The sequence below is a fragment of the Pyrus communis genome, chromosome 6 (assembly GCF_041283825.1).
Source record: "Pyrus communis isolate YQ-2024b chromosome 6, ASM4128382v1, whole genome shotgun sequence".
NCBI lineage: Eukaryota > Viridiplantae > Streptophyta > Magnoliopsida > Rosales > Rosaceae > Pyrus > Pyrus communis.
The window spans coordinates 3,867,100-3,891,549 of NC_142570.1; the positions used below are offsets into that span (position 1 = coordinate 3,867,100).

A 24,450-nucleotide genomic window follows, 5' to 3' on the forward strand; every position below is an offset into this window, starting at 1 on the left:
GATTCTTTCCGAATCTTAGTGTCCAGAGTCTAAAGATCAGAAAATTTGATTTCTTAGTTTTTGTGAAAGAAGAGCTCTTGGTCCGTGTGAGGTGGGCCATCAAAATGTGTTAGTGGAGACCGTTGAATTCAATTTGAGTGATCTGCATTATCCGTTCTTTGTGTTCCAGACAGAGAGATTCAAAGTGAATCTCTGTCCCTCTCACACACAATTTCTATCAAGATACTGGGAGACCTCAATAAAATGAGTTCATCGACATTTGCCATTTCGCTTCATTAGTGTATTATAATTTTTTTACTCAATAATGTATTATTGAGCAAAAAATCATGCTGACAATAAATTCGTTATATTTTTGCTGCTCTTCAAAATAAAAATACTGCCTTTTTTTTTTTTTTTTTTTTTTAAAGATACTACGAAGAAAGCCATCAATTGAAATTAACTTTGTAAACCATGTAACAGGATTGTTTATAACTAAATTATTTTTTAATTAACATATTTAAATTAATGAACTTGTCTAAAAAAATTGATGTCCGTAGCATTATTTTTTATAGAAGCAAAATCCAAAAAAGTTCATCACTTTTGTAGTCACAGAGTAATCAATGACCAGCAGATGCCCCTAGAAATCCCAAAAAAATCAAAAGTCAAACGGGGACAAAACGGTCAAACACAAAATCCTAGCCACAGTTCTCAGTCCTGCAAGTGAATCCAGTCCAGTCACATATAATAATTTCTTTATCTTAAAATATTAGGGGGCACATTGTTTTTTTCAAACCACCCGCGGGTGACGCTACACTTCACCCTGCCCGGTCTGCCCGATCTGCCCGCCTGCCCACCTGCCCGAGACCCTGCAGCTTTGCCCTCACTACCAAGTACCCAAGTACACCTCTGCCTTTTGCTCTCTGGTTCCTTCTCTTCGACGTTCTCTCTCTAACTTCTCTCTCTACTGTAGATCGAAAGGCGGCTCGAAATTGGGACTTATCGTTGGATCTGAGCTTCAATTAGATCGGGACTTGTTGTGTGTAATCTATAATCGTCTCAATTGGATTCGGAATTCGGAGTTTCGCTGCGTTTGGGGGCAAAATTAGGGTTTCATTTCAGGGGAAGCGGTCGATCCGGGGATTCGCGGACGGCGGACGGGCGGAGAGGCGTGGAAAAGGATGGATTTTGGTGGGAATTGAGGGGCGAGATTGATGGTAGTTGTTGGAATTGAAGGCGGGATCGCGGCTGGGAGTGGGGAAAATGCAAGGCTATGCATGGGAGGGGAGGTGAGGAGAGGAAACGGAGTTGGCACATGTTGACAGTACCCACGCGTGTATCCGTGGCCGATGGTTCTTCTTCATCATCCTCGTCTTCGCCCAATTCGTTTTTCAAGGTTTGGCTTCTCTGCTGGTTTCTATGATCTGTTGATTTTTGGGTCGGGTTCGCGTTTTATTTGCTTTTCGGGTTTTTGGATAATGGGTGTGTGATTTTTGTGTGGTATGGTGGGTGTTATGTTATCAGTGGAAAAGTGAAGTGGGGTTCTGTGAATTGCTTCGTATTTTGCTTGTTTGATATAGAAAACAATGTTATGGATTGAATTTTGTGTAAAGATGGATGTGTTGTTGACTTGGGGATAGGTAAATGAGAGAGGTGCAACATGTTAGATATGAAAATTGCCAAATGAAACCGGTTTTTGAGATTGGGGAGAGGACCGTAAAAGGGAAGGTGAACAGTTGGATTCGTTGTCGTATTTTTGGTGTGATTTGTAGTTGTGAGGGATCTCTATCATAGGAGAGGGGGTTTGTAATATGGTGAGTGGGAATTATTTTGTGGGGTGCCGTATTGTGTCAATCGGTTTTGGGAAGAATGTCAATTTGGTATCAAAATTGGAAGAGTGATACATTTTAAGGGTTCAGTTAAGATCCCTTCTTTATAATGAGGGGTGATTTTTCGTAGTTGGGTCATTCCCGTTCATTGGTTCTTGGACAATGACCATGAGGTGCAGAATATTGATGAGTATGACATTGTTTGGGATAATTCTCTCTTCTGTATGTAAATTGGATAACTTTCTGTTTTTGTATGTAGCATTTTAATTATTTGTTTGGGATATCATTCATTTAGATAAATAAGTTACGATGAGTGATAGATGCAATGAATCTGCTCGAGAGTTTTTCCTTTATTGTTAAATGATTACGTAGTCCTAAATTTTTCAATGATAGTTCTTTATTTTTCTTGCTGTTGTTATTTTAATGACTCTTCTCTAGAAGGTACAGCAAAGCATTCTTTGCTTGGGGGTATTTCCATTTTCGTTCTATAATTTTGCATTTGAAATGGACTTTCAACGAAGGTCTGTCATACCTGTAGATTAGTTGTGAGAAAGCTTCCTCTTTAAGGGGACCTGAGAATGGAAGTGCTGCTTGGGCATGGTGTTATTCTTGGGAATCGTCATCATAATGCTCCTCTGAAGTTCTGAACTTCATTTTGTCATGCACATTATTTGTGGTGTATGCTGATTTTTCAAGATGTTTTGCAATTTTTTGTTTTCTCCAAATGCCCATGCTAACCAGCATAATGCTCCTCTGAACAACTTCGTTTTTGTAGGACGGACGTAAGATCAGTGTTGGCGATTGTGCTCTTTTCAAACCACCCCAGGATTCTCCACCCTTCATTGGAATAATTCGTTGTGTGACTACAGGCAGAGAGAACAAGTTAAAATTAGGTGTTAATTGGCTTTATCGACCTGCTGAAATAAAGCTTGGCAAAGGCATCCTGTTGGATGCTGCGCTGAATGAAATTTTTTATTCCTTTCATAAGGATGAGATTCCTGCCGCATCGTTACTTCATCCGTGTAAAGTCGCGTTCCTTCCTAAAGGTGTTGATCTTCCGTCAGGGACTTCATCTTTTGTGTGCCGGCGTGTTTACGACATCACAAATAATTGTCTATGGTGGCTAACTGATCAGGACTATGTTAATGTGAGTTTTGGATAATTTTCCATTTTCTGTATTGTGCTCATATGTCTAAACATTCAGGGTAGTTGATATCATTTCTTTTGACAGGAGCGACAAGAGGAGGTAGATCAATTGTTGTACAAAACTCGAGTAGAAATGCATGCAACTGTGCAGTCTGGTGGCCGATCCCCGAAACCAATGAATGGTCCAACGGCAGCATCACAGGTAAAAGTTGAGTCAGATGGTGTCCAGAATAGTGCCTCATCTTTTTCCTCTCTAGTGAAGGGGAAAAAAAGGGAGCGGGGCGATCAAGGTTCTGAACCTGTCAAACGAGAACGCGCTATGAAAATGGATGATGGGGATTCTGGCAGCTTTAGACAGGAAAGCACTATAAAATCTGAACCTGTCAAACGAGAACGCACTATGAAAATGGATGATGGGGATTCTGGCAGCTTTAGACAGGAAAGCACTATAAAATCTGAACCTGTCAAACGAGAACGCACTATGAAAATGGATGATGGGGATTCTGGCAGCTTTAGACAGGAAAGCACTTTCAAATCTGAACCTGTCAAACGAGAACGCACTATGAAAATGGATGATGGGGATTCTGGCAATTTTAGACAGGAAAGCACTTTAAAATCTGAAATTGCCAAAATAACAGAAAAAGGAGGGCTTTTAGATTCTGAAGGGGTTAAGAAATTGCTGCAGCTCATGTTGCCGGATGAAAATGAGAAAAAAGTAGACTTGGCTGGCCGGTTAATGCTTGCTAGTGTCATAGCAGCCACAGATAAATTTGATTGCCTTAGTCAATTTGTGGTCAAGGGTGTGCCAGTATTCGATGAATGGATCCAAGAGGTTGGACATAAAGGGAAGGCAGGTGATGGGAATGGACCCAAAGATAGTGACAAATCTATAGAGGAGTTTCTCTTGGTTTTACTTCGGGCACTGGATAAGCTGCCTGTTAATCTTAATGCTCTGCAAATGTGTAACATTGGAAAGTCTGTAAATCACTTACGGATGCATAAGAACTTGGAAATACAAAAGAAAGCAAGAAGCTTAGTTGATACATGGAAGAAACGAGTTGAAGCTGAAATGGATGCAAAGTCCAATTTAAATGCGGCTGTCTCCTGGTCTGCAAGACCACGCCTCCCAGAAGTTTCTCATGGTGGAAACAGACATTCTGGTGGATCTGCTGATGTTGCCGTGAAGAGCTCAGTCACACAGCTTTCTGCATCCAAATCTGCTTCAGTTAAGCCTGTCCTTGGAGATAGTACCAAATCTACTTCAGTATCCCCGGGATCTTTGAAATCAGTTCCCTCACCAGTGTCAGCAAGTTCTAACTTAAAAGATGGACTGCCTCGAATTGTTGCTGTTGGCGTCACAGTTGATCTTCCCTCGACAACTCCGAGGGATGAGAAAAGTAGCAGTTCTAGTCAATCTCACAACAACAGTCAGTCGTGTTCGAATGATCATGCAAGAACTGGAGGTATGTTTGGGAAAGAGGATGCGAGGAGCTCTACTGCTGGTTCAATGAATGTGAAAGTATCGGGTGGCTCTTCCCGACCTAGGAAATCAGCAAATGGCTTCCCAGGACCCACTGTCTCTGGAGTTCAAAGAGAAACCGTGTCAAGCAGAAGGTCGTCTTTGCACAAGAATCCAGCTCCAGAAAAATCATCACAGCCTGGATTGACAAGTGAAAATGTACTGGATGGACCTTCTGCTGAGGGAAATGGACCCAAGTTGATTGTTAAGATTCCAAATCGTGGTCGCAGTCCTGCACAAAGTGGTAGTGGAGGTTCGTCTGAAGATCCTTTAAATACTATTTGCAGAGCTGCTTCTCCCATGCAAAAGGTTGATGCTTATCGAGCCACCGTTGCCGCAGATGTGAACAACGAGTCATGGCAAAGTAATGATTTCAAAGATGTATTGACTGGATCGGATGAGGGAAATGGGTCCCCAGCTGCTGTTACTGATGAAGAGCATTGTAGGCCTGGTGACAATCATAAGAAGATTGCAGAAGTCCCAAAAGCTGCTTCCTCGTCATCTGGGAACGAAAAGTCAGGGAACTTGCAGGATGCTTCCTTCAGCTCTATACATGCATTAATTGAAAGCTGTGCGAAGTATTCTGAAGGTAATGCCTCTTTGTCAGCTGGAGATGAGCTTGGTATGAATCTGCTTGCTAGTGTTGCTGGAGAGATGTCTAAATCTGAATCTCCAACTGATTCACCTCAAAGGTCTACCCCAGTATCTGAGCATCTCTGCAAAGCCACTGATTCTAGAGTCAAATCACCTCCTGTTGATGAGCTTGCTCGAGATGAAAGTCTGTCTATTGATGGCCCTGATGATGAATATGAGAAGCATGGTGTTGCATCCACTACTTATGGGGCGAAGAATGGGGTTGTCAAATCTTCTTCCTCCCTGCCTCCTGAACAGTCTTCTGTAGCAGAGGACACTGGAAATCTATGCTCCTCCAGTAGAAGTTTTCATCAGCCTGCAGAACCCACCCCAGAAAGCCAAGAAAAATCTATGGAAGTTAAGTTAGCTCCTTTTACTGCTTCCCCTCCTAGTACAGTTGAGAAAATTATGGGCGGTGAAGGATTACCCCTTCAAGACAAAAATGTGGTTGGTGGAGCGAGTGCTGATGGCAGTTCAGAAAATAAGGTCAGTGATGTTAGTTCGAGGGTAGTAGTGGGGAAAGAAGCCATTGAAGAATCTTCCTTGCACCCAGAGTTTGATGTTGATGGTAAGATAGAAACTTCAAGTCATGAAGGGAGTGTTCATACGGAGGAGAAACCATCTAGTTTAAAGAGGCATTCTGAGTTAGGGAAAGGAACCTGCAAAGAAGTGCTACTTTCTTCTGGTTTTCATAAGGGTTTGATCTCAGAAAATGTCAGTGAACTGAAGGCTGAAAAAGATGATGAAAAGGATGGCCGGAGTTATTGTAATCAGGCTGAAAATCACCGAATTGATTCAGAAAGTAATGGTCCTGCCACTTTGAAAACAGAAAATAATGATCTTACAACTCCTGAGGGTCGAGCTCTAGGTGGCTCTAATTCTGCTGCTACTGATAACACCGGTGAACATGTAGAGGAGAATATGAAAAGTAAAGAAGCTAATGATCAAGTTGTTGAACCTGGTATTACCAATGTTTCACCTGATATTCCCATGCAAGAAGTAGAGGAGTATTTGAGGCCTAAGAGATCTAAGTTAACCAACATGGAAGATGAAGAAGCTGAGGAATGTACATCTACAACTGCAGATGCTTCTTCTGTGTCTGCTGCAGGGGCAGCAGATGTGGATGCAAAAGTGGAGTTTGATTTGAATGAAGGCTTTAATGCCGATGATGGGAAATATGGAGAGCCAAATAACTTGACAGCACCTGGATGTTCAACAGCTCATCGGTTGATTAGCCCGGTTCCTTTTGCTGTTTCTTCTGTGTCTAGTGGCCTTCCTGCTTCAGTTACAGTTCCTGCTGCAGCAAAGGGGCCTTGTGTTCCACCAGAGGACCTGTTGAAGAGTAAAGGGGGGGAGGTTGGTTGGAGGGGATCAGCAGCTACAAGCGCATTCCGGCCAGCTGAACCCAGAAAAGTTCAAGAAATTCCATTGGGTACAAGTATTTCAGTTCCCAACCCTACACCGAGCAAGAAAGGACGCCCAGCTTTAGACATTGACTTGAATGTACCTGATGAAAGAATTCTTGAGGATATGGCTTCTCAAAGTTCTGCTCAAGAGACATGTTCTCTTGCTGACACAATAAACAATAAAACTTTTGCAGGTGATCAATCGATGAGTATTGCACCCGTTCGCAGCTCTGGAGGTCTTGACCTTGACTTGAATCAAGTTGATGAGGCTTCTGAAAAGTGTAATTATCCATTGAGCAATAGTCGCCGAATGGATAACCAATTCCTATCAATAAAATCAAGTGGACCTGTCAATGGAGAAGTTAGTCTTTGTAGGGATTTTGATTTGAATAACGGACCTGTTGTTGATGAGTTGTGTGCTGAACCGGCAGTGTTTAGTCAGCATAGCAGGAGTAGTGTGCCATCTCAACCACCTGTTTCTGGTTTTAGGATGAACAATACAGACGTAGGGAATTTCTCATCATGGTTTCCTTCAGGCAGTACGTATTCTGCAGTCGCAATTCCTTCAATTATGTCAGATCATGGAGAGCAACCATTCCCAATTGTTGCAACTGGTGGACCACAGAGGATGTTGGGTCCCCCAAGTGGTAGCAACCCTTTCAATCCTGATATGTACAGGGCGCCGGTGTTTTCATCTTCCCCAGCAATGACCTATCCTTCTACTTCTTTTCCGTATCCAGTTTTTCCTTTTGGAAACAATTTTCCTCTGCCCTCGGCTGCTTTTCAGGGCAGTTCAGCAACATATCTTGATTCATCATCTGCCGGGAGGCTCTTTCCTGCTGTTCGTTCCCAGTTGTTAGGACCCGCTGGTGTGGTTTCGTCCAGTTACCCTAGGCCTTATGTTGTTAATCTTCCTGATGGTAGCAATAACAGTAGCGGGGAAAGCAGTAAGAAATGGGGAAGACAAGGCCTTGATCTCAATGCAGGGCCTGGAGGCCCAGACTTAGACGGGAGAGATGTGACATCACCTCTTGTCCTGCGGCAACTGTCTGTTGTCAGTTCACAAGCCCTGGCTGAGGACCAAGCAAGGATGTTCCAGATGCAAGGTGGCACCTTTAAAAGGAAGGAGCCCGAGGGGGGTTGGGACGGCTATAGACAGTCTTCGTGGAAATAGGCGTCTCTAATGGAAGAGTTTGGCGACTCATGAAAGCTTGTAAGTCTTCTATTATGTAGTTCTCTCTCCCGTATGCAAGCTCTGGTAACCTGGTTTGAGGGATCAAGAAATGTTTTAGGATTTCATAGCCGGGAGTTTCTCTGCAATCATCTTTCTCATTTTGTCGTACAGCTTCAGAACTTATGAATGTACAACATGCTTTTTAACTGTCCTTTGTAACATAGGTTGATCTAGTCTCATAACATTAATAAAGAAAGTGATGTCTGCGTGTTTTCGTTGGGGAAAATTGTGAAAAATAACGTTAATGCATTGTTATACAGTGTTTTCTCATGTGTATTCAAGGGAAATAGAAACAGGAAGACTCCAGAAAACAGATCCGGTGAAAGAGAAATTGAACCATGTAAAAGAACTAGGTTTTTCGCATCTTGTCTTCCGGAAAGAATTGAAAATTTGTGTTGTGTTTAACTATTTCATTAATGATTTTGTTGTCAAACCTAAGATATTTATATTTCACTCTCTTCATTTTCCAGTGCTTTGAGGATCGGCATTTGGTAAACGAACTCGCACGAGGTCATTGTCTAAGCTTGTGTGCTTCTGGAGGATGGGCGGTAAGTGAGTTATTTGATGTTGTTCATGGTCTCCGACCCCCTCCCCGTTGATGTGTCAGTTGTAATCTTGAAAGATAAATGAGTTCTTCAAGCTGTTTGTTCCTTGAATTTGTCATGGGCGGAAATGGTCTTGTTTCCGCTTTGTAGATATTCTAACAGTTAGAAAACATACCGTGGTTCCCATACACAATCTTTGGTGCCCCTATTGGTCTTCAATGCATTAGATATAAACTGAAAATGATCTTCGTCGTTGCCAAACGTCTACATTGTCGATGTTCAACTGCTCAAAACAGAAGCTTCTGTGTGTGGCACTGTTGGTTGTTAAATTTATCTTTTCGTGCTCTCGTTACTGTGGTTTGATGTTGTATCGTAATTTTCTTTAAATTTCGCTTGTCAACCGAACTTGTAGCTTTTCTTTCTGGTACAAGTCTTTCCAGGAACTTCATCGTATGATGCCCGCGATTATGCCAGATTATGCACGGTACCAATCGCTCCGCTGAATGTCTCGTAATGCATGATTGAATGTCTCATAATACATCATTTTTGCAAACAGTAACTTTACAAATAAAGTAGCATATGCAAACGTAAACCCGAGCTTATAGAAACTATCGGTGTTACAAGGGCATCTGTTCTTTTGGTATCTATAGCGTAATACGAAATTAGTAGAACGAAGGAAGCCGGTATGTTCAGATATATTCCGCGCACAACCAAATGCACGGGATCCTCAACAGCCTGACGGTGAATGAAGCTTTAACTGGCACTAGCGCGACACGAATCGTGATCAAAACGGAAGCGGAAGTTTTCACTTGAGACACACCAGCCTCCGGCCGCAAAGCATGTTGCTGCAATTCGAGAAGGGCCGGATTATTCCCAAGAACAGAAACTAGGAACCGAGATAACACTCGGAACTCGAAAGGAAAATCATAGAGCTTATATACGTATACGACACTATCGAAATGAGGATGTATAAATTAGCGCAGAATATGACATGAACGAAAGGAAGACACTCACACTGGGCATCCTCGACGTTGCTTTTTCTTCTTTTCCTTCTGCTTCTGTGGCGGCTTGATAACCACCCTGATCGCAGCGTCGAAGACTGCTTTCACATTCTGCAATTGAACGTGAATCGGCGCGTTAGTGTTACGCAATACGCAATGAGAACAATTTTAAGGAAATCTACCATGGACAGTGAAAGCATCCAAAGGTTCGAAATCTTTGACAATTTTTGTGAAAACTGGCACCATGCTCATAAGACATTTTCAGACCAATCTCAAGGTTGACGAACCGAATTGGTTGAGGAAAATGATCTGGAAGTTGGTTTAAAAGCCAAACTAGTGAATCGTACATCGGCAACTATTAAGTTAGGGATTTTCTAAATGCTTGCAGATTAATCACTTATCCGTTTTCTACGGATCTTCCAAACGCCAGCACATTTGCTCGTGTTAGTTTGACGAGAAATTAGTTGGTTTTATCTTATGCAAGTCCGTAAACTAAGCAGCAAGCAGCTACTTGTAAACTGAACAATTTACTGGCCTTATGAGAATGTAAGTACTATATTATACATACCTGCTGGGTTTTTGAGCTGCATTCTATATAAAAAGCAGCACCAATCTGTTTTCGCAGCTCCTCACCCTGGTTATTTAGAAGAATGATCAGTGATATTACCCGTTGTTGCACGATGAACAAAGCAATCTTTACTAAAAACTACACCTGTGCAGTGGTCACAGGTACCAATCCTGGGTGATCAGCCAAATACTGCTTATCCTGTCGAAGATCTGCATATCCATTGCAAACCATCTTTAGATCCAGAAGATGATATTGCTGACTCCAGATTCCATACCATTAAAAATGACTAATCATACAACCTGCATGCGTGGTTAATTTAAAGGAAAACTAATGAAAAGGGCTTGAAAACCTTGAGTTTTAACGATAAGGACAAAATAAAAGGTAAAGTGAATAGTATCAGGATTGACTTTTTAGTGTAAAAATGTGGTTTTTCGTTAAAATGAACAGTACTAGAAGTTTTTCGTTAAAGTTCCCTTAATTTAATGCTTCCCGGCATTATCATTGGTACAAAATCAAATCCTAACCAGAAAACAATAACTCCGGACTGAGTTTGGAAAAGTAGTACAGGGCCTACAGGCATTGAGCTTACCTAATTTGGTGCCGGCAAGTACTACTGGCACTCCGGGAGCATAATGCTGGAGTTCAGGGATCCACTGACCAAGAAACCGAGTGTCAGAAATCATAAATACGACACAACAGTGATAGATTAACAATAAGAAAAATAGAAGGAGAAACCAAATTTCTCAGGTGAATGCACCTTTTTCAATACATTCTCATAGCTCGCACGGCTAACTAATGAGAAAGCTAAGACAAAGACATCTGCCCCTCTGTAGCTCAATGGCCTCAACCGATTGTAATCCTCTTGCCCTGTGAAAAAAATGAAACAGATAAAAACTATGTATAGATAAAACCCAAAATTTACGGGTTCGGAAACATTTTGCCTCAATTTATGACATTACAAACAAATAAAAACTAGAACAATGAACACATTTATATAAGATGAAATTGGAATATGGGTAGGAGAGAGTTAAAGATATCATACCAGCAGTGTCCCATAAGCCTAAGTTCACAGTAGTGCCTTCAACCACCACATTTGCACTGAAGTTATCAAACACAGTTGGTATATAGTCCTGATGGACACAAAAACAATTGGAAACCAAAACCAAATTACTTGGGAAAGAAAAAGGGGAAAAAGCAAAGCAATTTGTTTAGAGAGAGAAACAGAGAAGAAAGAGAGAGAGTGAGAGAGAGAGAAAAGAGAGGGGTTTCTGTACTAAAATCTTGAAAACCAGACAAAAAGCTGCAAAACCCAGATGCATAAACACATAAAGTACTCCAAAAATCCAAAAAGTCACACAAACTAGTTAAATTTGAGAGACCCAGATGGATATTTTTGGCAGAAAAGAACATACAGTGGGAAACTTGTTGCTGGTGTAGCAAATCAGCATACAGGTCTTCCCCACAGCCCCATCTCCCACAGTCACACACTTAATGAACCTTGAAGCGCTTGAAGCCATTGGAAGCCAAGAAAATACTCAGAGAGCTAGAATCCACACTTAGAAAACGAAAAGAAAAGATGGGTTGCGGTTGGGTTGTTGGGATATGCACAAAGTTTATGGCTTTTTGATTCGGCGGGAGAGAGAGTGGCACATCTCACATGATTCCCCTCACTCATTCACTGTTTCCTTCCTTATAGCTGTTTGTTTAGCTTTTTGCTGTTGGGGTTACTTTATTTTTTTCTTTTTTGGTTATAAATAGCACAATAGGAAAAATTTGCTTTCATTTTGGAGTCTAACACAATTTCTTTTAAATCATTTTCTCTATTTTTTATAATTTACTTTGGAAGGTTTCTTGTTTGTGAAGGAATTGGTAAATCCTTATATTCTATGTGAATATTTCAACCTCAAATTGTTGACTATATATGTACACTTTATAATAAATTCTTAACTAGAGCACAAGATGACACCAAAATAGAGAGGGATATCATACTTTTGTAAGCATGGCTTGACGAACGTAATAAGGTTGTCATATCCAAATCTCTCTCTCTCCATGAGAGTTTCCTTCCATTACAAACAAATGGAAAATAATAAGTAATAATGCCAATGAGGGTTGATTGAGTTGGTAAAGATCGTTCTCTTTACTAGACCAAGGTCTAGGTTTGAGTCCCGTCGTTATCATCCCTCTTAATGGGCAATCTATAAAAACCAAAAAAAGAAGCTAAGACCTCTTCTATAAGTACATAGGGTAGCCTTCTCTCCCCTTTTAAAACTTATAGAAGGGGACACTAAGGCAAATTAAATATGTCATTAAGAACTTAATTATGGTGGTATAAGATGTAACTCAAAAGCTTCTTTCAGCTGTTGTCATATATATGACTCGTATATCTCAAAATAAAATAGCATCACGGGGGGAACTAAATCAACATAATGCATGGCATTTAAGAAGTTTATCTGCAAACCTAGCATCATAAGCAACACCTATTGGTGAAGATTGGGATCAAAGGATGTTTACATCATCTAAAAACGATGGACCACAATATAAATACACTTAAGTTACACCTACTGCATTACTAAACTACTAGAATTTATAGATATTTGCAGAGTATAAGGACCACAAATATTATTCTTATGGGGTATCCCTAATATATATGGGTCTACTGACTCAATTTATATGTTTATGGAAGTGATTCTCGCACACTAGAGAAATGCTAAGGAGACTCTTTTAACAGTCAGATTTTTTATAGACTCTCTGCTACCTCATGTCTTTGGCACAATGTTTTATAATGTTGGTATGGAAGTTTACGTTAAATTATGAGGTATCAGAGAGTCTATGGAGAGTCCCACTTTAAGATAGTCTGTTTAGCATTTCTCTTCGCACTATTCTTTTCTCTGTGTATGTTTCTACTATTTTCTCTTATATTTTAGATTGAATGAAACAAGAATACTTAACGAACAATGAACGTTAACAAAACAAAGAGTACTGAGGAAGAAAGTACGAGTGTGAAAATCATTTTGCTTTATTCATGTCCTAGTTTCTCTCGAAAACCTGACATTGCTCATTGGCTTATTACAACATCAAGATTAATTGATTCTTTTATCTATATAAGGAAGAAAATTCGAACAAAATACTCCTAACCACTGAAGCTACAAACTTGTTGGATCATAATCCATTTGTTGATATTAGGGGGATTAAATTTAAGATCATGTGGGAGAATTGAATAAGCTTCTACCGCGTGCGTTGCATTTTCTTCTTTGGGCCAAACAAAACAAGTATACCACCACCGTAAACATACACATTCAAGAAAGATTGAATTCATGTACTCTGAGGCATGGAAGTGTAATAAAAACATACAGCACAGTGTTGCAGTTGCACCAGCATCAACTGAGCCAAAATTTGAGAACTTATTGGGGAGAAGAATTTACATATAATGGGTTCACTGTTATTGTGACGTCTTGTTTCAATAAAATAATGACGTGTAAGCTTTTCACTACATGTCTTTGTTTTAGTAGATGGAGATGCCACGTAACAATGAACTTGTTCCATGTAAGTTGGTTGCACCAGCCATCAAGAATCAACTAAGCCAAAATTCGAGACCTTATCGTAGAGAATAACTTACATAGAACAGGTTCACCATCACTGTAATGCCATGTTCCAATAAAATAATGATATGTATAAGTTTTTTACCACGTGTCTTTGTTTTAGTAGATAAAAATATCACATGATGATGAACTTGTTCCATATAAATTGTTTTCCCACGAACTTATTCCATATAAAATTGCTTTCCTTATTGTGTGTCTGTTATGCTTGAAAGTGTAAACTTGGGACAAAGAAAGAAAAGAAAAGAGATGTCGTAGGTAGGTTTGAATTATTGCAGATTAAAAGGGGTTGTTTGGTCGGAGGGTGAAGTAAAGTTTGAGCAACATAATAAAAAGGGGTCGCCCACAAAGTGGGTTAGATAGATATAATTAGTAGAGGGAATGACGATTAAGAACTGTTTTAGTTTTGTTGCCTTTCAACAATGCGATATTTTAATTTACAGAAAAAGGGACTCAAACTTGAGCATCAAAGAACTGACACACAACCCTAACCTAACTCAAATATGCACTTTTTAAGTTCTACTTTGTTGTTAAGAGCCATGTGATTTGACATTATGTTGTTCAACAACTACCGTTCATTATTATGATGAGCAAAGCATTACAGGTTCTGATGTCTCCAAATATTGCTACCCAAGTGTGCTTTGTTAGTTTTGTTAAGTAATTTTCACACTTTTTACGTGGATTTTCAGAGTGAGTGCAGTACCAAATGAAGGTGAAAATGCACAAAAAGTACTAGGTGATTCAGATTAACTCTCTAGTTTCATTGTTGCGCTTGTTTTCTCGGTACTGATCCATCTTCTACTTTCAATTTGAATAAAATTTTCAAGTTGATCTTTATTTTTCCATCAGCTTGAATTGAATTTACCGGGTTATCCAATCAATTCAAATCCTTGAAATCAAATATGGCCAAAGAGTAAAACTACTAGCAAGAGTCTCCCAACCTAAATGCTTAAGAGAGTTTACCACGGCAATTGAGGTCGTTTGGTTAATTTTTTTTTCCTGTACCTTGCTCATTACGTGACTACAAGGTATTGGTTTCTTCAAGAGCCCAGTGCAGACTAGCAATACCCAATATATAATCCTTTTGAGCCCTGGAATTTCATGGGCTGCACAATCAATGGACTTGTACATTGGACAATATAGTTTCCAAAGGTGCTTGATTCTGCATCCAAGACATAGGCCCAAAAAGAGAACTTGGTGATATGGGGGGAAATTTTGTTTCCCTCACATTTTTTTTATTACTAAGGGGAGGCGGATGGTTGAAAAAACTTATATTAATTTAAAAGAGGAGGGATTTCGAATCTAGGATGCATGGATAGAAACCTAACTGTTAAAAGTAAATTTGTGCACATCTGCAGATGGAGGCGATAATAAGTCGGAAGTACCTGTAAAATCATTGATCAGAGCACTACATATCTCAAGGTTGGAGAATCAAATCATTGATGTAGTTCTATAAAATGAGTGGTGTAATGTGTTATACATCGTGAACCATCCTTAACGAAGGTGTCTTGACGTAGGTGTGTTGGAGAGATAAATCTCAATGTCTATGCATGGCGTAGACGAACAGTGTCTATAAGAGGGATGAGCATTGGATGACTGCGAGAAGTCTATGTTATGGGATTCTAAGAGATGATCAAAGATAGGTCGTTCGACAAATACTCAAGCTAGAGTATTTATAGATTTTGAGACCTTGTAGAGAGTGTAATTCTTATTAAATTAGGAAACTATCTAAGAGAAAATTTAGGATAAGATATCCAATTCTCCTAGGATTATGATTACGTTGCCTAATCCCAAGATATTCTAATTTGACATGAATTAGGGTTTCCTTACCTGAGAAACAAGTTGTACAGGTAGCATACTTAAACCTAACTTGTCAGACTAAGGCTGTCTGACTACATATTCTGACTCGTTAGCCAATCAAAAGAGCTTACTCCGATTATAACTAAGAAGCCTGACTAGTCTGATAGTTTGAGAGTCATAGTCTTTGGGCATTCCGGTCTTTTTTGCCACCCGAGATGCCATGTGTCAAGGGTCCAAAATTCATGTTTCCACTCCAACATTCTATCCATTAGGATATTAGATTGGATACTTACAACTCATTCACATCTTAATACTAAGAATAATGTAGTACTATATGAAAGTTTAACTCGCCATTACAAGTGGTGGTGTTTTGCTCATCCGATTGAACTTAAACATTTGATCACTTGATTTCACAAATTCCTCAACAAAAAGGAATGGCCGTTCCGGAAAACGATATTTAACTCGAGATTGACTTTAAACTCATATACTTCAAATTTAGAGCTCGAAATTCTAGGGTTTATGCTAGAATTTGAACTATAAATGTGCAAGGGCGGAGCCAAGATTTTTTTTCATATGTGAGCTGGCTAAAATAATTACCATAAAATAACATAATTTTTTCCGTACCTACATAAATTATATAATAATACATAAATATAAAACTCTAAAATCTAAAATGATAATCCAAACTAACATAACAGGTAATACAATTTCATTTTTTCTTAAAAAGTCTTGCATTCATATTAAGTTATAGTTTTTATTAGAATTGGGTACGCTATATAGAAGTATAATAGGTTAACTTAGGTCAATACATAAACTATTAGCGAGAGTTCAAACTGAAGTTCCCTAGGCTATAACCCACCTTAATCACGAGTGTAGTTCCGCCAGTGTAAACGTAGACTCAGGTTGTACTCAAATTACAAAATAACCCTAAGCATTGGACATTCGACATAAATATGAGCCTCATATCAGTACCTCGAGCCTTGAATTACAAACTCTAAACATCTAACTTAACACTTAAGCGAAAACTGAACTTCATGTGTCAAAAACTAAACCAAACTTAACCCAAACATAATTCTGAAACCTCCCAAAGTCCCAAGAAAAAACCAACTCGTGAATTTGTAGCTTAGAAATTTCTTAGCGTAATTAGATCAATGTTAGCCAAGAACAAAGCAATTGAAATTAAGAAAAAATTATTTGGAGAAACACTTAGCCAAATTTGTTGACCGTTTTCAATTTTTTTATTTTTTTCAAATTACTTATTTTACGAGAAATGCAATAATTACCGTTAAACTGGAATTGGAGGAAGAACTCATAAAAGTTTCAGTTTTGAGAGAGTGGCCTTAGCATTTGCCTTATTTTACACATTTCACCCTCCCTCCAATTGCCCTGCACCGTCTTTTTCCCGCAATTTCTTCCCCTTTCTGTCCTTCTCCATCTAAATCCGACCAGTATTTACGCCCACCCCCTCCTTTTGCAGACACACAGAAAACAAACCCTTTAAACTTTCAGAATTCAAAAAAAGCCCCAAATGGGCAAACGAGGCCGCAAGCCCAAAACCCCCACCCGGGAAACCCTAGATTCACCCGCCACCGCCATCGCATCGCCAACGCCACCGCCGGTTACGACGGCCACAACCGCAGTCGACGACGTATTCTCCGTCAGCAACGTCGAGATTATCGAGCAGCCTCAATCCTCTCAGCCCCAACACGGAGGTCGCCGCCGCGGTCGACCCAAGAAGCTCCAAAAGCTCTCCGACAATCCCGAGGCCATGGCCCCTTCCCGGAGGATCCCTCGGGCGGTCGACAATGGCGACCACAAGGGGGCGGTGGGCCCGTTGGTGACGGTTTCGGATCCTGGTGAGGCGTGGGAGGCCGTGGCGAGGGTGGTGCCCGCCATGGATGCGGTCGTGAAGGTGTTTTGTACGCATACAGAGCCGAATTTCTCGCTGCCATGGCAGAGGAAGAGGCAGTACAGCTCGAGCAGCAGTGGTTTTGTGATTGGTGGGAGGAGGGTGCTGACCAATGCGCACTCTGTGGAGCATTATACGCAGGTCAAGCTCAAGAAGCGTGGCTCTGATACTAAGTACTTGGCTACTGTTCTCGCCATTGGCACCGAGTGCGATATTGGTATTCAAAGCTTTCCTTTTTCTGTTCTTTTGCTTTTTTTGTTATCATTGTTTAGTACTATTTAAAATTTCACTGATTTTTCGGAATGGGGATGATTTATTGGGTAAAAAAGCTTCATACTTGCTGCTTAAGGGGTTGTTTAACTTGGTTTTTTAGTGTTTGTTGTGCGTTGTTCCGTAGTGAACTTTGCGTGGTGAAGATATAGGAAGTGATTTGTTTTTGGAAGGGAAGGAGAATTTCCATGTTTACCTTAGAAGGTGTTATGGAGTAAAACAGTTAGATATAAGGGATATAGAAAAGCTCAGAATAAATTGCGTAGTAAATGAAGGCATATGGGATGAAAAACTAATGCAACAGATGAATTTCGTATTGCTAATACTTTATGAGATTTCACTGATTCATGATGTTTATAGGAATGGGGATGATTTATTGGTTAGAAAAGCCTCATACTTTCCGCTTAAGGGATTGTTTAACTTGGGGTTTTTAGTATTTGTTCTTCATTGTGACGTAGTGAAATTTGCGTGGGGGAGATATGGGAAGTGATTTGTTTTTGGAAGGGAAGGAGAATTTCCATGTTTACCTTAGGGGCTGCTATGGAGTAAAACAGTTAGATATAAGGGATATGGAAAAGCTCAGAATAAATCGCGTAGTAAATGAAGGCATAGGGGATGAAAAGCTAATGCAACACATGGATTTCGTTTGTCATGTCAATGTGGGGAAAGGTGTGAATTTATCTCAACATGGATGGAAATGGAGGGATTGCGAGTGAATGTTCATGCTCATTGTGTATCAATTCCCATTAGTTGGATTAATTAAACTAATTATGGAAATCAATTTTTGGTGACCAACTGAGCATATGTAGATATTATATAATGGAAAACTGCTGTTTATATGATGTTGCAGCCATGCTTACTGTTGACGACAACGAGTTTTGGGAAGGAGTGTCACCAGTGGAGTTTGGGGATTTGCCTGCTCTTCAAGATGCCGTTACAGTTGTGGGTTACCCAATTGGGGGAGACACAATTTCGGTGACGAGTGGTGTTGTGTCACGAATAGAGATTCTGTCCTATGTTCATGGGTCTACTGAACTTCTGGGTTTGCAGGTAATGAGAATGTAATTCTAGCACTTCTGTTGGACATCTAGCTTATCAGCAGAACATTTTTCCTAATGTCATGTTTCTTTCTCTTTGGATTTTTTTCCAGATAGATGCGGCCATAAACTCTGGAAACTCAGGTGGGCCTGCTTTTAATGACAAGGGAAATTGCGTCGGTATTGCATTTCAGTCCCTTAAACATGAAGATGCGGAGAATATTGGTTATGTCATACCAACACCAGTTATTATGCACTTCATCCAAGATTATGAGAAGAATGGAGCATATACAGGTAAATTTGTTAAATTTGATGTGTTCTAAGTATTTAAATTTATATAAATCATCATTGGCATAGGTTGTCTTTCTATGTAATGTAGTTACATCTTCGAGCCAGCGGTACCTAGTATTGCTAGTTCTACATGTACTGTGAATCTTATGATTGTCTATAATGTGCTAGGATTTCCAATTCTCGGAGTTGAGTGGCAGAAGATGGAAAATCCTGATTTGCGTATTGCAATGGGCATGAAACCTGATCAGAAGGGTGTTCGTATAAGAAGAGTTGATCCCACTGCTCCGGAATCTCAGGTTCTGAAGCCATCTGATATCATTCTCAGCTTTGATGGAGTTAAGATTGCCAATGATGGAACAGGCATGTGTACTTCTTATATTCCTGCTATGTACATATGTATTATGGGTATATGTTTATGGCATACGTCTATAATTTGTTTAGCAAGCGAAAAACTCGCATTCATAAAAGATTTTGTTGTTCTTGCTATTATTTGTTTGTTACATGACCCTTATGCTGGTTCTTATAACACTGTTGATAAGTAGTGAGGTTTCACTAATATAACATGTGGCATGTTTTACTTTGCTGTTTCCCTTTGTTAAATTATTATCATACTCTATGTGACTTAGCACTTGATGTTTTCCACTATGATTTTCAGTTCCTTTCCGGCATGGAGAACGCATAGGTTTTAGTTACCTTGTCTCTCAGAAATATACTGGAGATAACTCAGCGGTTAAAGTTCTGCGCAATTCTGAGATTCTCAATTTTGACATCAAACTTGCATCCCACAAAAGGCTAATCCCAGCACACAACAAGGGCAGACCTCCTTCATATTATATAATTGCAGGATTTGTTTTTACAGCTGTGTCTGTTCCCTATCTTCGATCTGAGGTTAGTAGCTCACCTTTAATCCCCTCTATGAACTTAAACCTTGTTTTTACATCTGCTTAATGGATGTTAAGGGATGGGATTTTGATTAATTAGTAGTGCTTGTAACTATTGTGCATCTACAGTGTCTATATGTATGGCTCTGCTCCTGTGTGTAAGTAATACTAAAATGATCTGGCACAATGCGTTAACATGACATTACTCGATTTCCATCTTTAGATGTTAGCCAGACATGGCTATATGTGCGTGTGCGCCTGCGTGTGTAATTAATATCTTAAAAGTTTATGATAATGCATCTGAAATTAAGATCAAATTATGCGTGCTATCTTAATCCAATTGTTTCTGCTTGTATTTACAGTATGGAAAGGAATATGAATTTGAAGCTCCTGTCAAGCTTTTGGACAAAATGCTGCATTCATTGCCACAATCACCAGATGAGCAGCTCGTCGTCGTTTCACAGGTGCTTGTGGCTGACATCAACATCGGTTATGAAGAAATAGTGAACACCCAGGTCTGGAATTGCACTCTGCTGGATTTTGCTTTATTTTTGGATGTTAGCCGCTGAATCACTTCAAATAACCTGTTGTTGGATGACTTACTGTGTATGTTTGTGTAGGTTCTTACTTTAAACGGTAAGCCTGTGAAGAACCTTAAGAACTTGGCAAGCATGGTAGAGAGCTGCGAGGATGAATTTTTGAAATTTGATTTAGAATACCAACAGGTTCTCGCCCTCTCTCCGTCTCACCCCCTTCCCCCTCGTACAAATTTGCACATGGTTTTCTGTCTGTATCATGGCTAATTTCTGTCATATATCCAGGTGGTTGTCCTCCGAACAAAAACTGCTAAAGCAGCTACTCTGGATATTCTTGCTACACATTGCATACCCTCAGCAATGTCCGATGATCTGAAGACTTGATGTTGGACCGAACGCATGCGGATTTTTTGTAGCCCCTCCTCTACAAGGTCCCAAATAGCAACGGTGGGACTCTGGAGGAGGGTAGGCATACTGGCTATAGATAACTCAATTGAGCATGTGCAGCTCCCTCGTTGAGATCGTTGTATTTAACCCTTGTTTCAAAGGTATGGATGTAACCATATGAGGGCATAAAATTGAAGAACCGCCCTCAAATTTTGTTTCTTTTTACGAGTTCCCTATAAATCATGAGGCACATGTTTAACTGCTAGTGCTTTACTCTCTTTATTTTTTAGATTTGAAAGGGGATATTTTGCTTATTGTTTATCTGCAGAAAGTTTCCTAATAAGAGCTAGCCTGGTAAACCAAAAAATTGACCCCCAAATTTTAAAATTCGAAGTTAAATGTGAAATGTATTTGCAAGGAGCTTATAAATAGTTCAATTAGGTAAGAGCGTTTATCAGGCGTTTGAGACTGAGTTCGAGTGGACCCGTCTGATATCGCTTTTATAAATGTACACGTATATATAGGGGTAGGGAATGCAAATCATACATGTGTGTGGGTCTTGAGGAGAGGCGTCGTCTGTTGCCGATCATCAGCCTCATGCGAGTCTTCAAACTTTTCCTCTTTCTTTTGGTTCGGACCATTTTGCTCTTTTGATTGCGCCCATACTACCCCATAGAAACCCACCACAATTACCACTGCCCCAATCACACTGCCATAAAAAATTTATACAATTAAATTAAGAATCCAACTATCATGTTTTACCAAGGATAATTATAACCACATACAGTCCTCTCACATACTCATTTTTAGTCCGCTCACATACTCATTTTTAGTCCGTTCCTTGTTTATGTTTGATTCATTCAAGGTCTGAATTTCTTCACGACCCGTTAACCCGACATGAAATGAGACGAAAATAACAAGTTTTGGGTCAACCCTAACTAGTCGTTTCATTACCTGGTCATCTGTTAAGATAACGGATTTGACATGAAAACGACCTGTTTTCCAGATCTAGACAATCATGACCTGCTAACCCGATAAGAAATGAATTCTAGGTCAACCCGTTAACGAGTCGAATCGTTATCGAGTCACCTGTTACGCATCTGTTAATATAATGAGTTTGACACGACACGATCCGTTAAGATAACAAATTTATAATTCAGAGACTAAAGTTTCAATTGGATTAAATTTATCCACACCCATTTTTACTCACACACCTCTTGTTAATTTTTATCCCTTGATATTTTATAATTTATTCGATCCGAAGGCCGGAAATTGAGGGTATTGTGTGAGAGGTAAAAAAGGGTATGTGGATAGCACCACTCTAAATTTAAGGACTAATGCTCCGATTTTCTCTATTTAGTCCAATACCAAAACTTACTAAGCAGACACATAAATTCAGATGTGAATTAAGCCAATTGATTAGATAATAAAAGTGCCTATCCTGTTATTTAAATTGAATTCTCTTCTCCGTAAATTAGAGTAGTTTAGAATATATATCGTTTTGTAAAAGGCAAAAATAGAATGATAAGATAAGGCAGTAACGAGAGCGGTTTGTTACCTTCCAGTATAGAGTGTGTCACCAAGGAAGATGGCACCCATTAAGGCAGCAATGGCAATCCCTAGAGGCTTGAACATAGCCACAAATACAGGTCCTTTCTTTCTTATGCACCATGTTTGAGTAGAGAATGTTACTACACTTCCAAAAACAGCCTGCACACAAAGATCAAATGTTGCAGATTATAATTCGCTCTATTGTTGTTCGGTTAAAAAAAAGATGCAACACAAGAGCTCCCCAGGAAGCCTCCCATCCTAATTATGCGCTTACCGAATAGGCGATCGCTGCGAGCTCCAAATCAAGTTTAAGTGCCCAGGCACTTGCATTCCTTTCTACAAAGAAAGAAAGTATTGCACATTGAATGGTCCCAAAGAAGCAATAGAAGGAGACTATGGTCATCTCTGATGGGTACCCCTTAAGAACTGCTGCCTTCAGACACAATGTGAATTACTAACATCAGTGCCATTTCCGAACAAAGTTCATAATCGAAAAGAAGAGTTGCACATCAAATTTTAACCTGAGCGGTGTTCCATATCGAAAGAGATAAGCAAGCTGTTGTGATAAAAAGGGCTCCAGTGACCCAATTACTCAGTGGAAACACATCAGAGACAGATGGGTTTAATTGAGAAGAGTCAACAGTTTTGATTGGAAACAACACGATTGGAGGACCTTTAACGAAAGTGACTATCAATGCTCCTGAGATGGATACCAGAGTGCCCAGAATTTTGATCTGGCTTCTTAAGCTTCTCAAATTTAACTTCTCCATTCTATAAGCAGACACAAAATCTTAAGTTCTCATTACCAACATTCTTCCCTTAATCCCCGAAATTCCCTTTAGGCCTCATTCGGTGTCTGGGATAAGATTTATTGGATAACTCACTAGAGTCAACCTATATTGAAGGAAGAAATGGACGACAACGGCCAAACCTTGCCCCAAGTTGACGGTAGAAGAAGGACATTATTTCGATAAATGGAAACTTATCCCTTCCAATCTTCACGAAAGTGGCAAGACTGGATGGGATAAGTTTCCTTTGTGCCTAATTTGTCTAGTTTCCTTCACGAAATATTATTCTTCTTCTACTTTAAACTTCGACAAATATTGGGACCCAGACATCAGTGTCTTCCTTCAACAATACATTGAATCTAGTGATTTATCCAATCCATTCCGATCGACACTAAACGAGGCCACCAAAGTAGTTCATTAATCTGGTGTAAGGAAAAGAGAGCAACCTGAAGACGACAGCAAGAAGGAAAGTGAAAGCCGGGATCAAGTTGCTCAAGGCAGATGCAAGAGTGGGGGAGCTGTAGCTTACTCCAGTAAATATACAATTCTGCATCACAGTTATCCTGCCAAAGAAAATAGATTTGATGAAACCCAGCAAACCCAGCAAACCCACATGCTTAATAGTCCTACCCAAGTGGGGATTTTTAGATCAAATCACATACCCAGCGAGGCTGAGGAGGAAGAATTTACAGAGGACGGTGAAAGTAAGTGGTGGCCTGTTGTTTCTGCAAATAACAAGAAATTAATCAGAACAATTTGGTGAATTTAGAGAGAGATAGAGAGAGAGAGAGGAGAGAGAGAGAGCAACCTGTGGATGATGAAAGAAGAAGGGAGGAGGATGAGAGTGGCAAGAGCATTGGAGTAGACAACAAAGACAAAGTGGCTCATTCCTCCGGACATGGCTGCTTTACTAAGTGTGGTTAATCCCACGTCCAGAATCTCCACCACCACCATCGCCGCGAACGGCAGCAACTCCCATATTCTTGACTTCATCCCCATTGATTCTTTCTCTCCACTGAACTCTCTCTCTCTCTCCACGGAAATGGCAGTCTTAGAGAGTAGGTGAAATGTGCAAGAGAGTAGCTGAAATGTGCAACCCTCTGGTCAAAGCGGAACAATTGCACAAATTAATTAAAGGCAAAATTAGTATCCCCTGTTTTTCTATATCATTTGAAAAAATAATTTTAGAATTTGTCATTTTATCTGCATGATATACTTTTCCTTATTTAGGAAAGATATTAGTAATTAAACTATATTTTCTCTTTTTCTAAATGTGTTTTTTCGATCACAGTTTTTTTTTTGGTTATGCAAACATTTAATATTATTTCTTTTTCCAAATGGTTTTTACTTTTTCAAATAGTTGGTGATCAACCTAAAAACTTTGTGTAATTTTTTTTGTGAACTATTTGAAAAGGAAAAAATCAATTGAAAAAAGAAATAATATTAAATGTTTGCTTAACCAAAAAAAAAAACTAAACTGTGATTGAAAAAACATATTTTGAAGAAGAGAAAATATAGTTTAATTACTAATAAGGAAAAGTGCATCA

The 24,450-nt window shown here is 39.6% G+C and overlaps 4 protein-coding genes across 5 annotated transcripts; 2 read left to right on the forward strand and 2 right to left on the reverse strand.

Moving 5' to 3' along the window:
• Nucleotides 1-748: 748 nt before the first annotated feature.
• LOC137711134 (uncharacterized) lies at nucleotides 749-8,529 on the forward strand. 2 transcript variants are annotated; one of them, XR_015963360.1, is made up of 5 exons: nucleotides 749-1,372; nucleotides 2,581-2,952; nucleotides 3,037-7,722; nucleotides 8,004-8,083; nucleotides 8,214-8,529. XR_015963360.1 is itself a non-coding variant. In XM_068450341.2 (4 exons), the coding sequence occupies exons 1-3, from the start codon at nucleotides 1,250-1,252 to the stop codon at nucleotides 7,681-7,683; spliced, it is 5,142 nt and encodes a 1,713-aa protein (XP_068306442.2). In that variant the 5' UTR covers nucleotides 749-1,249; the 3' UTR covers nucleotides 7,684-7,722; nucleotides 8,214-8,529. The 2 variants fall into 2 exon arrangements, 1 of the variants encoding a protein (XP_068306442.2); XM_068450341.2 differs by lacking the exon at nucleotides 8,004-8,083.
• Nucleotides 8,530-8,783: 254 nt separating this feature from the next.
• On the reverse strand, nucleotides 8,784-11,583 carry LOC137711135 (rac-like GTP-binding protein 3). The gene is made up of 8 exons (XM_068450342.2): nucleotides 11,270-11,583; nucleotides 10,900-10,987; nucleotides 10,615-10,724; nucleotides 10,447-10,510; nucleotides 10,002-10,066; nucleotides 9,858-9,923; nucleotides 9,303-9,400; nucleotides 8,784-9,133 (listed from the first exon to the last, which is right to left on the reverse strand). Exons 1-8 carry the CDS (start codon nucleotides 11,372-11,374, stop codon nucleotides 9,094-9,096), a joined length of 636 nt encoding a protein of 211 aa, XP_068306443.1. The 5' UTR covers nucleotides 11,375-11,583; the 3' UTR covers nucleotides 8,784-9,093.
• Nucleotides 11,584-16,545: 4,962 nt separating this feature from the next.
• Nucleotides 16,546-20,829, forward strand: LOC137711075 (protease Do-like 9). The gene is made up of 8 exons (XM_068450279.2): nucleotides 16,546-17,379; nucleotides 18,283-18,482; nucleotides 18,583-18,763; nucleotides 18,929-19,120; nucleotides 19,416-19,648; nucleotides 20,004-20,156; nucleotides 20,262-20,366; nucleotides 20,463-20,829. Exons 1-8 carry the CDS (start codon nucleotides 16,782-16,784, stop codon nucleotides 20,559-20,561), a joined length of 1,761 nt encoding a protein of 586 aa, XP_068306380.2. The 5' UTR covers nucleotides 16,546-16,781; the 3' UTR covers nucleotides 20,562-20,829.
• Nucleotides 20,830-20,943: 114 nt separating this feature from the next.
• Nucleotides 20,944-24,037, reverse strand: LOC137711077 (WAT1-related protein At3g28050). The gene is made up of 7 exons (XM_068450281.2): nucleotides 23,712-24,037; nucleotides 23,566-23,628; nucleotides 23,350-23,466; nucleotides 22,637-22,886; nucleotides 22,390-22,548; nucleotides 22,123-22,274; nucleotides 20,944-21,273 (listed from the first exon to the last, which is right to left on the reverse strand). The coding sequence occupies exons 1-7, from the start codon at nucleotides 23,900-23,902 to the stop codon at nucleotides 21,105-21,107; spliced, it is 1,101 nt and encodes a 366-aa protein (XP_068306382.2). The 5' UTR covers nucleotides 23,903-24,037; the 3' UTR covers nucleotides 20,944-21,104.
• Nucleotides 24,038-24,450: the final 413 nt, after the last annotated feature.

Excerpts from the sequence above, each read along its gene's own strand:
- LOC137711134 (XM_068450341.2), top strand. The coding sequence starts at position 1,250 with ATGCATGGGAGGGGAGGTGAGGAGAGGAAACGGAGTTGGCACATGTTG. Across the intron at positions 1,373-2,580 it reads CGCCCAATTCGTTTTTCAAG|GACGGACGTAAGATCAGTGT; the intron begins GTTTGGCTTCTC and ends TCGTTTTTGTAG. Across the intron at positions 2,953-3,036 it reads CTGATCAGGACTATGTTAAT|GAGCGACAAGAGGAGGTAGA; the intron begins GTGAGTTTTGGA and ends TTCTTTTGACAG.
- LOC137711135 (XM_068450342.2), bottom strand. The coding sequence starts at position 11,374 with ATGGCTTCAAGCGCTTCAAGGTTCATTAAGTGTGTGACTGTGGGAGAT. Across the intron at positions 10,725-10,899 it reads AGGCTTATGGGACACTGCTG|GGCAAGAGGATTACAATCGG; the intron begins GTATGATATCTT and ends TTTTTTTCACAG. Across the intron at positions 9,924-10,001 it reads TACCTGTGACCACTGCACAG|GGTGAGGAGCTGCGAAAACA; the intron begins GTGTAGTTTTTA and ends CTAAATAACCAG.
- LOC137711075 (XM_068450279.2), top strand. The coding sequence starts at position 16,782 with ATGGGCAAACGAGGCCGCAAGCCCAAAACCCCCACCCGGGAAACCCTA. Across the intron at positions 17,380-18,282 it reads TGGCACCGAGTGCGATATTG|CCATGCTTACTGTTGACGAC; the intron begins GTATTCAAAGCT and ends ATGATGTTGCAG. Across the intron at positions 19,121-19,415 it reads GATTGCCAATGATGGAACAG|TTCCTTTCCGGCATGGAGAA; the intron begins GCATGTGTACTT and ends TATGATTTTCAG.
- LOC137711077 (XM_068450281.2), bottom strand. The coding sequence starts at position 23,902 with ATGGGGATGAAGTCAAGAATATGGGAGTTGCTGCCGTTCGCGGCGATG. Across the intron at positions 23,467-23,565 it reads TTCCTCCTCAGCCTCGCTGG|GATAACTGTGATGCAGAATT; the intron begins GTATGTGATTTG and ends TTTCTTTGGCAG. Across the intron at positions 22,275-22,389 it reads TCGCAGCGATCGCCTATTCG|GCTGTTTTTGGAAGTGTAGT; the intron begins GTAAGCGCATAA and ends CTTTGTGTGCAG.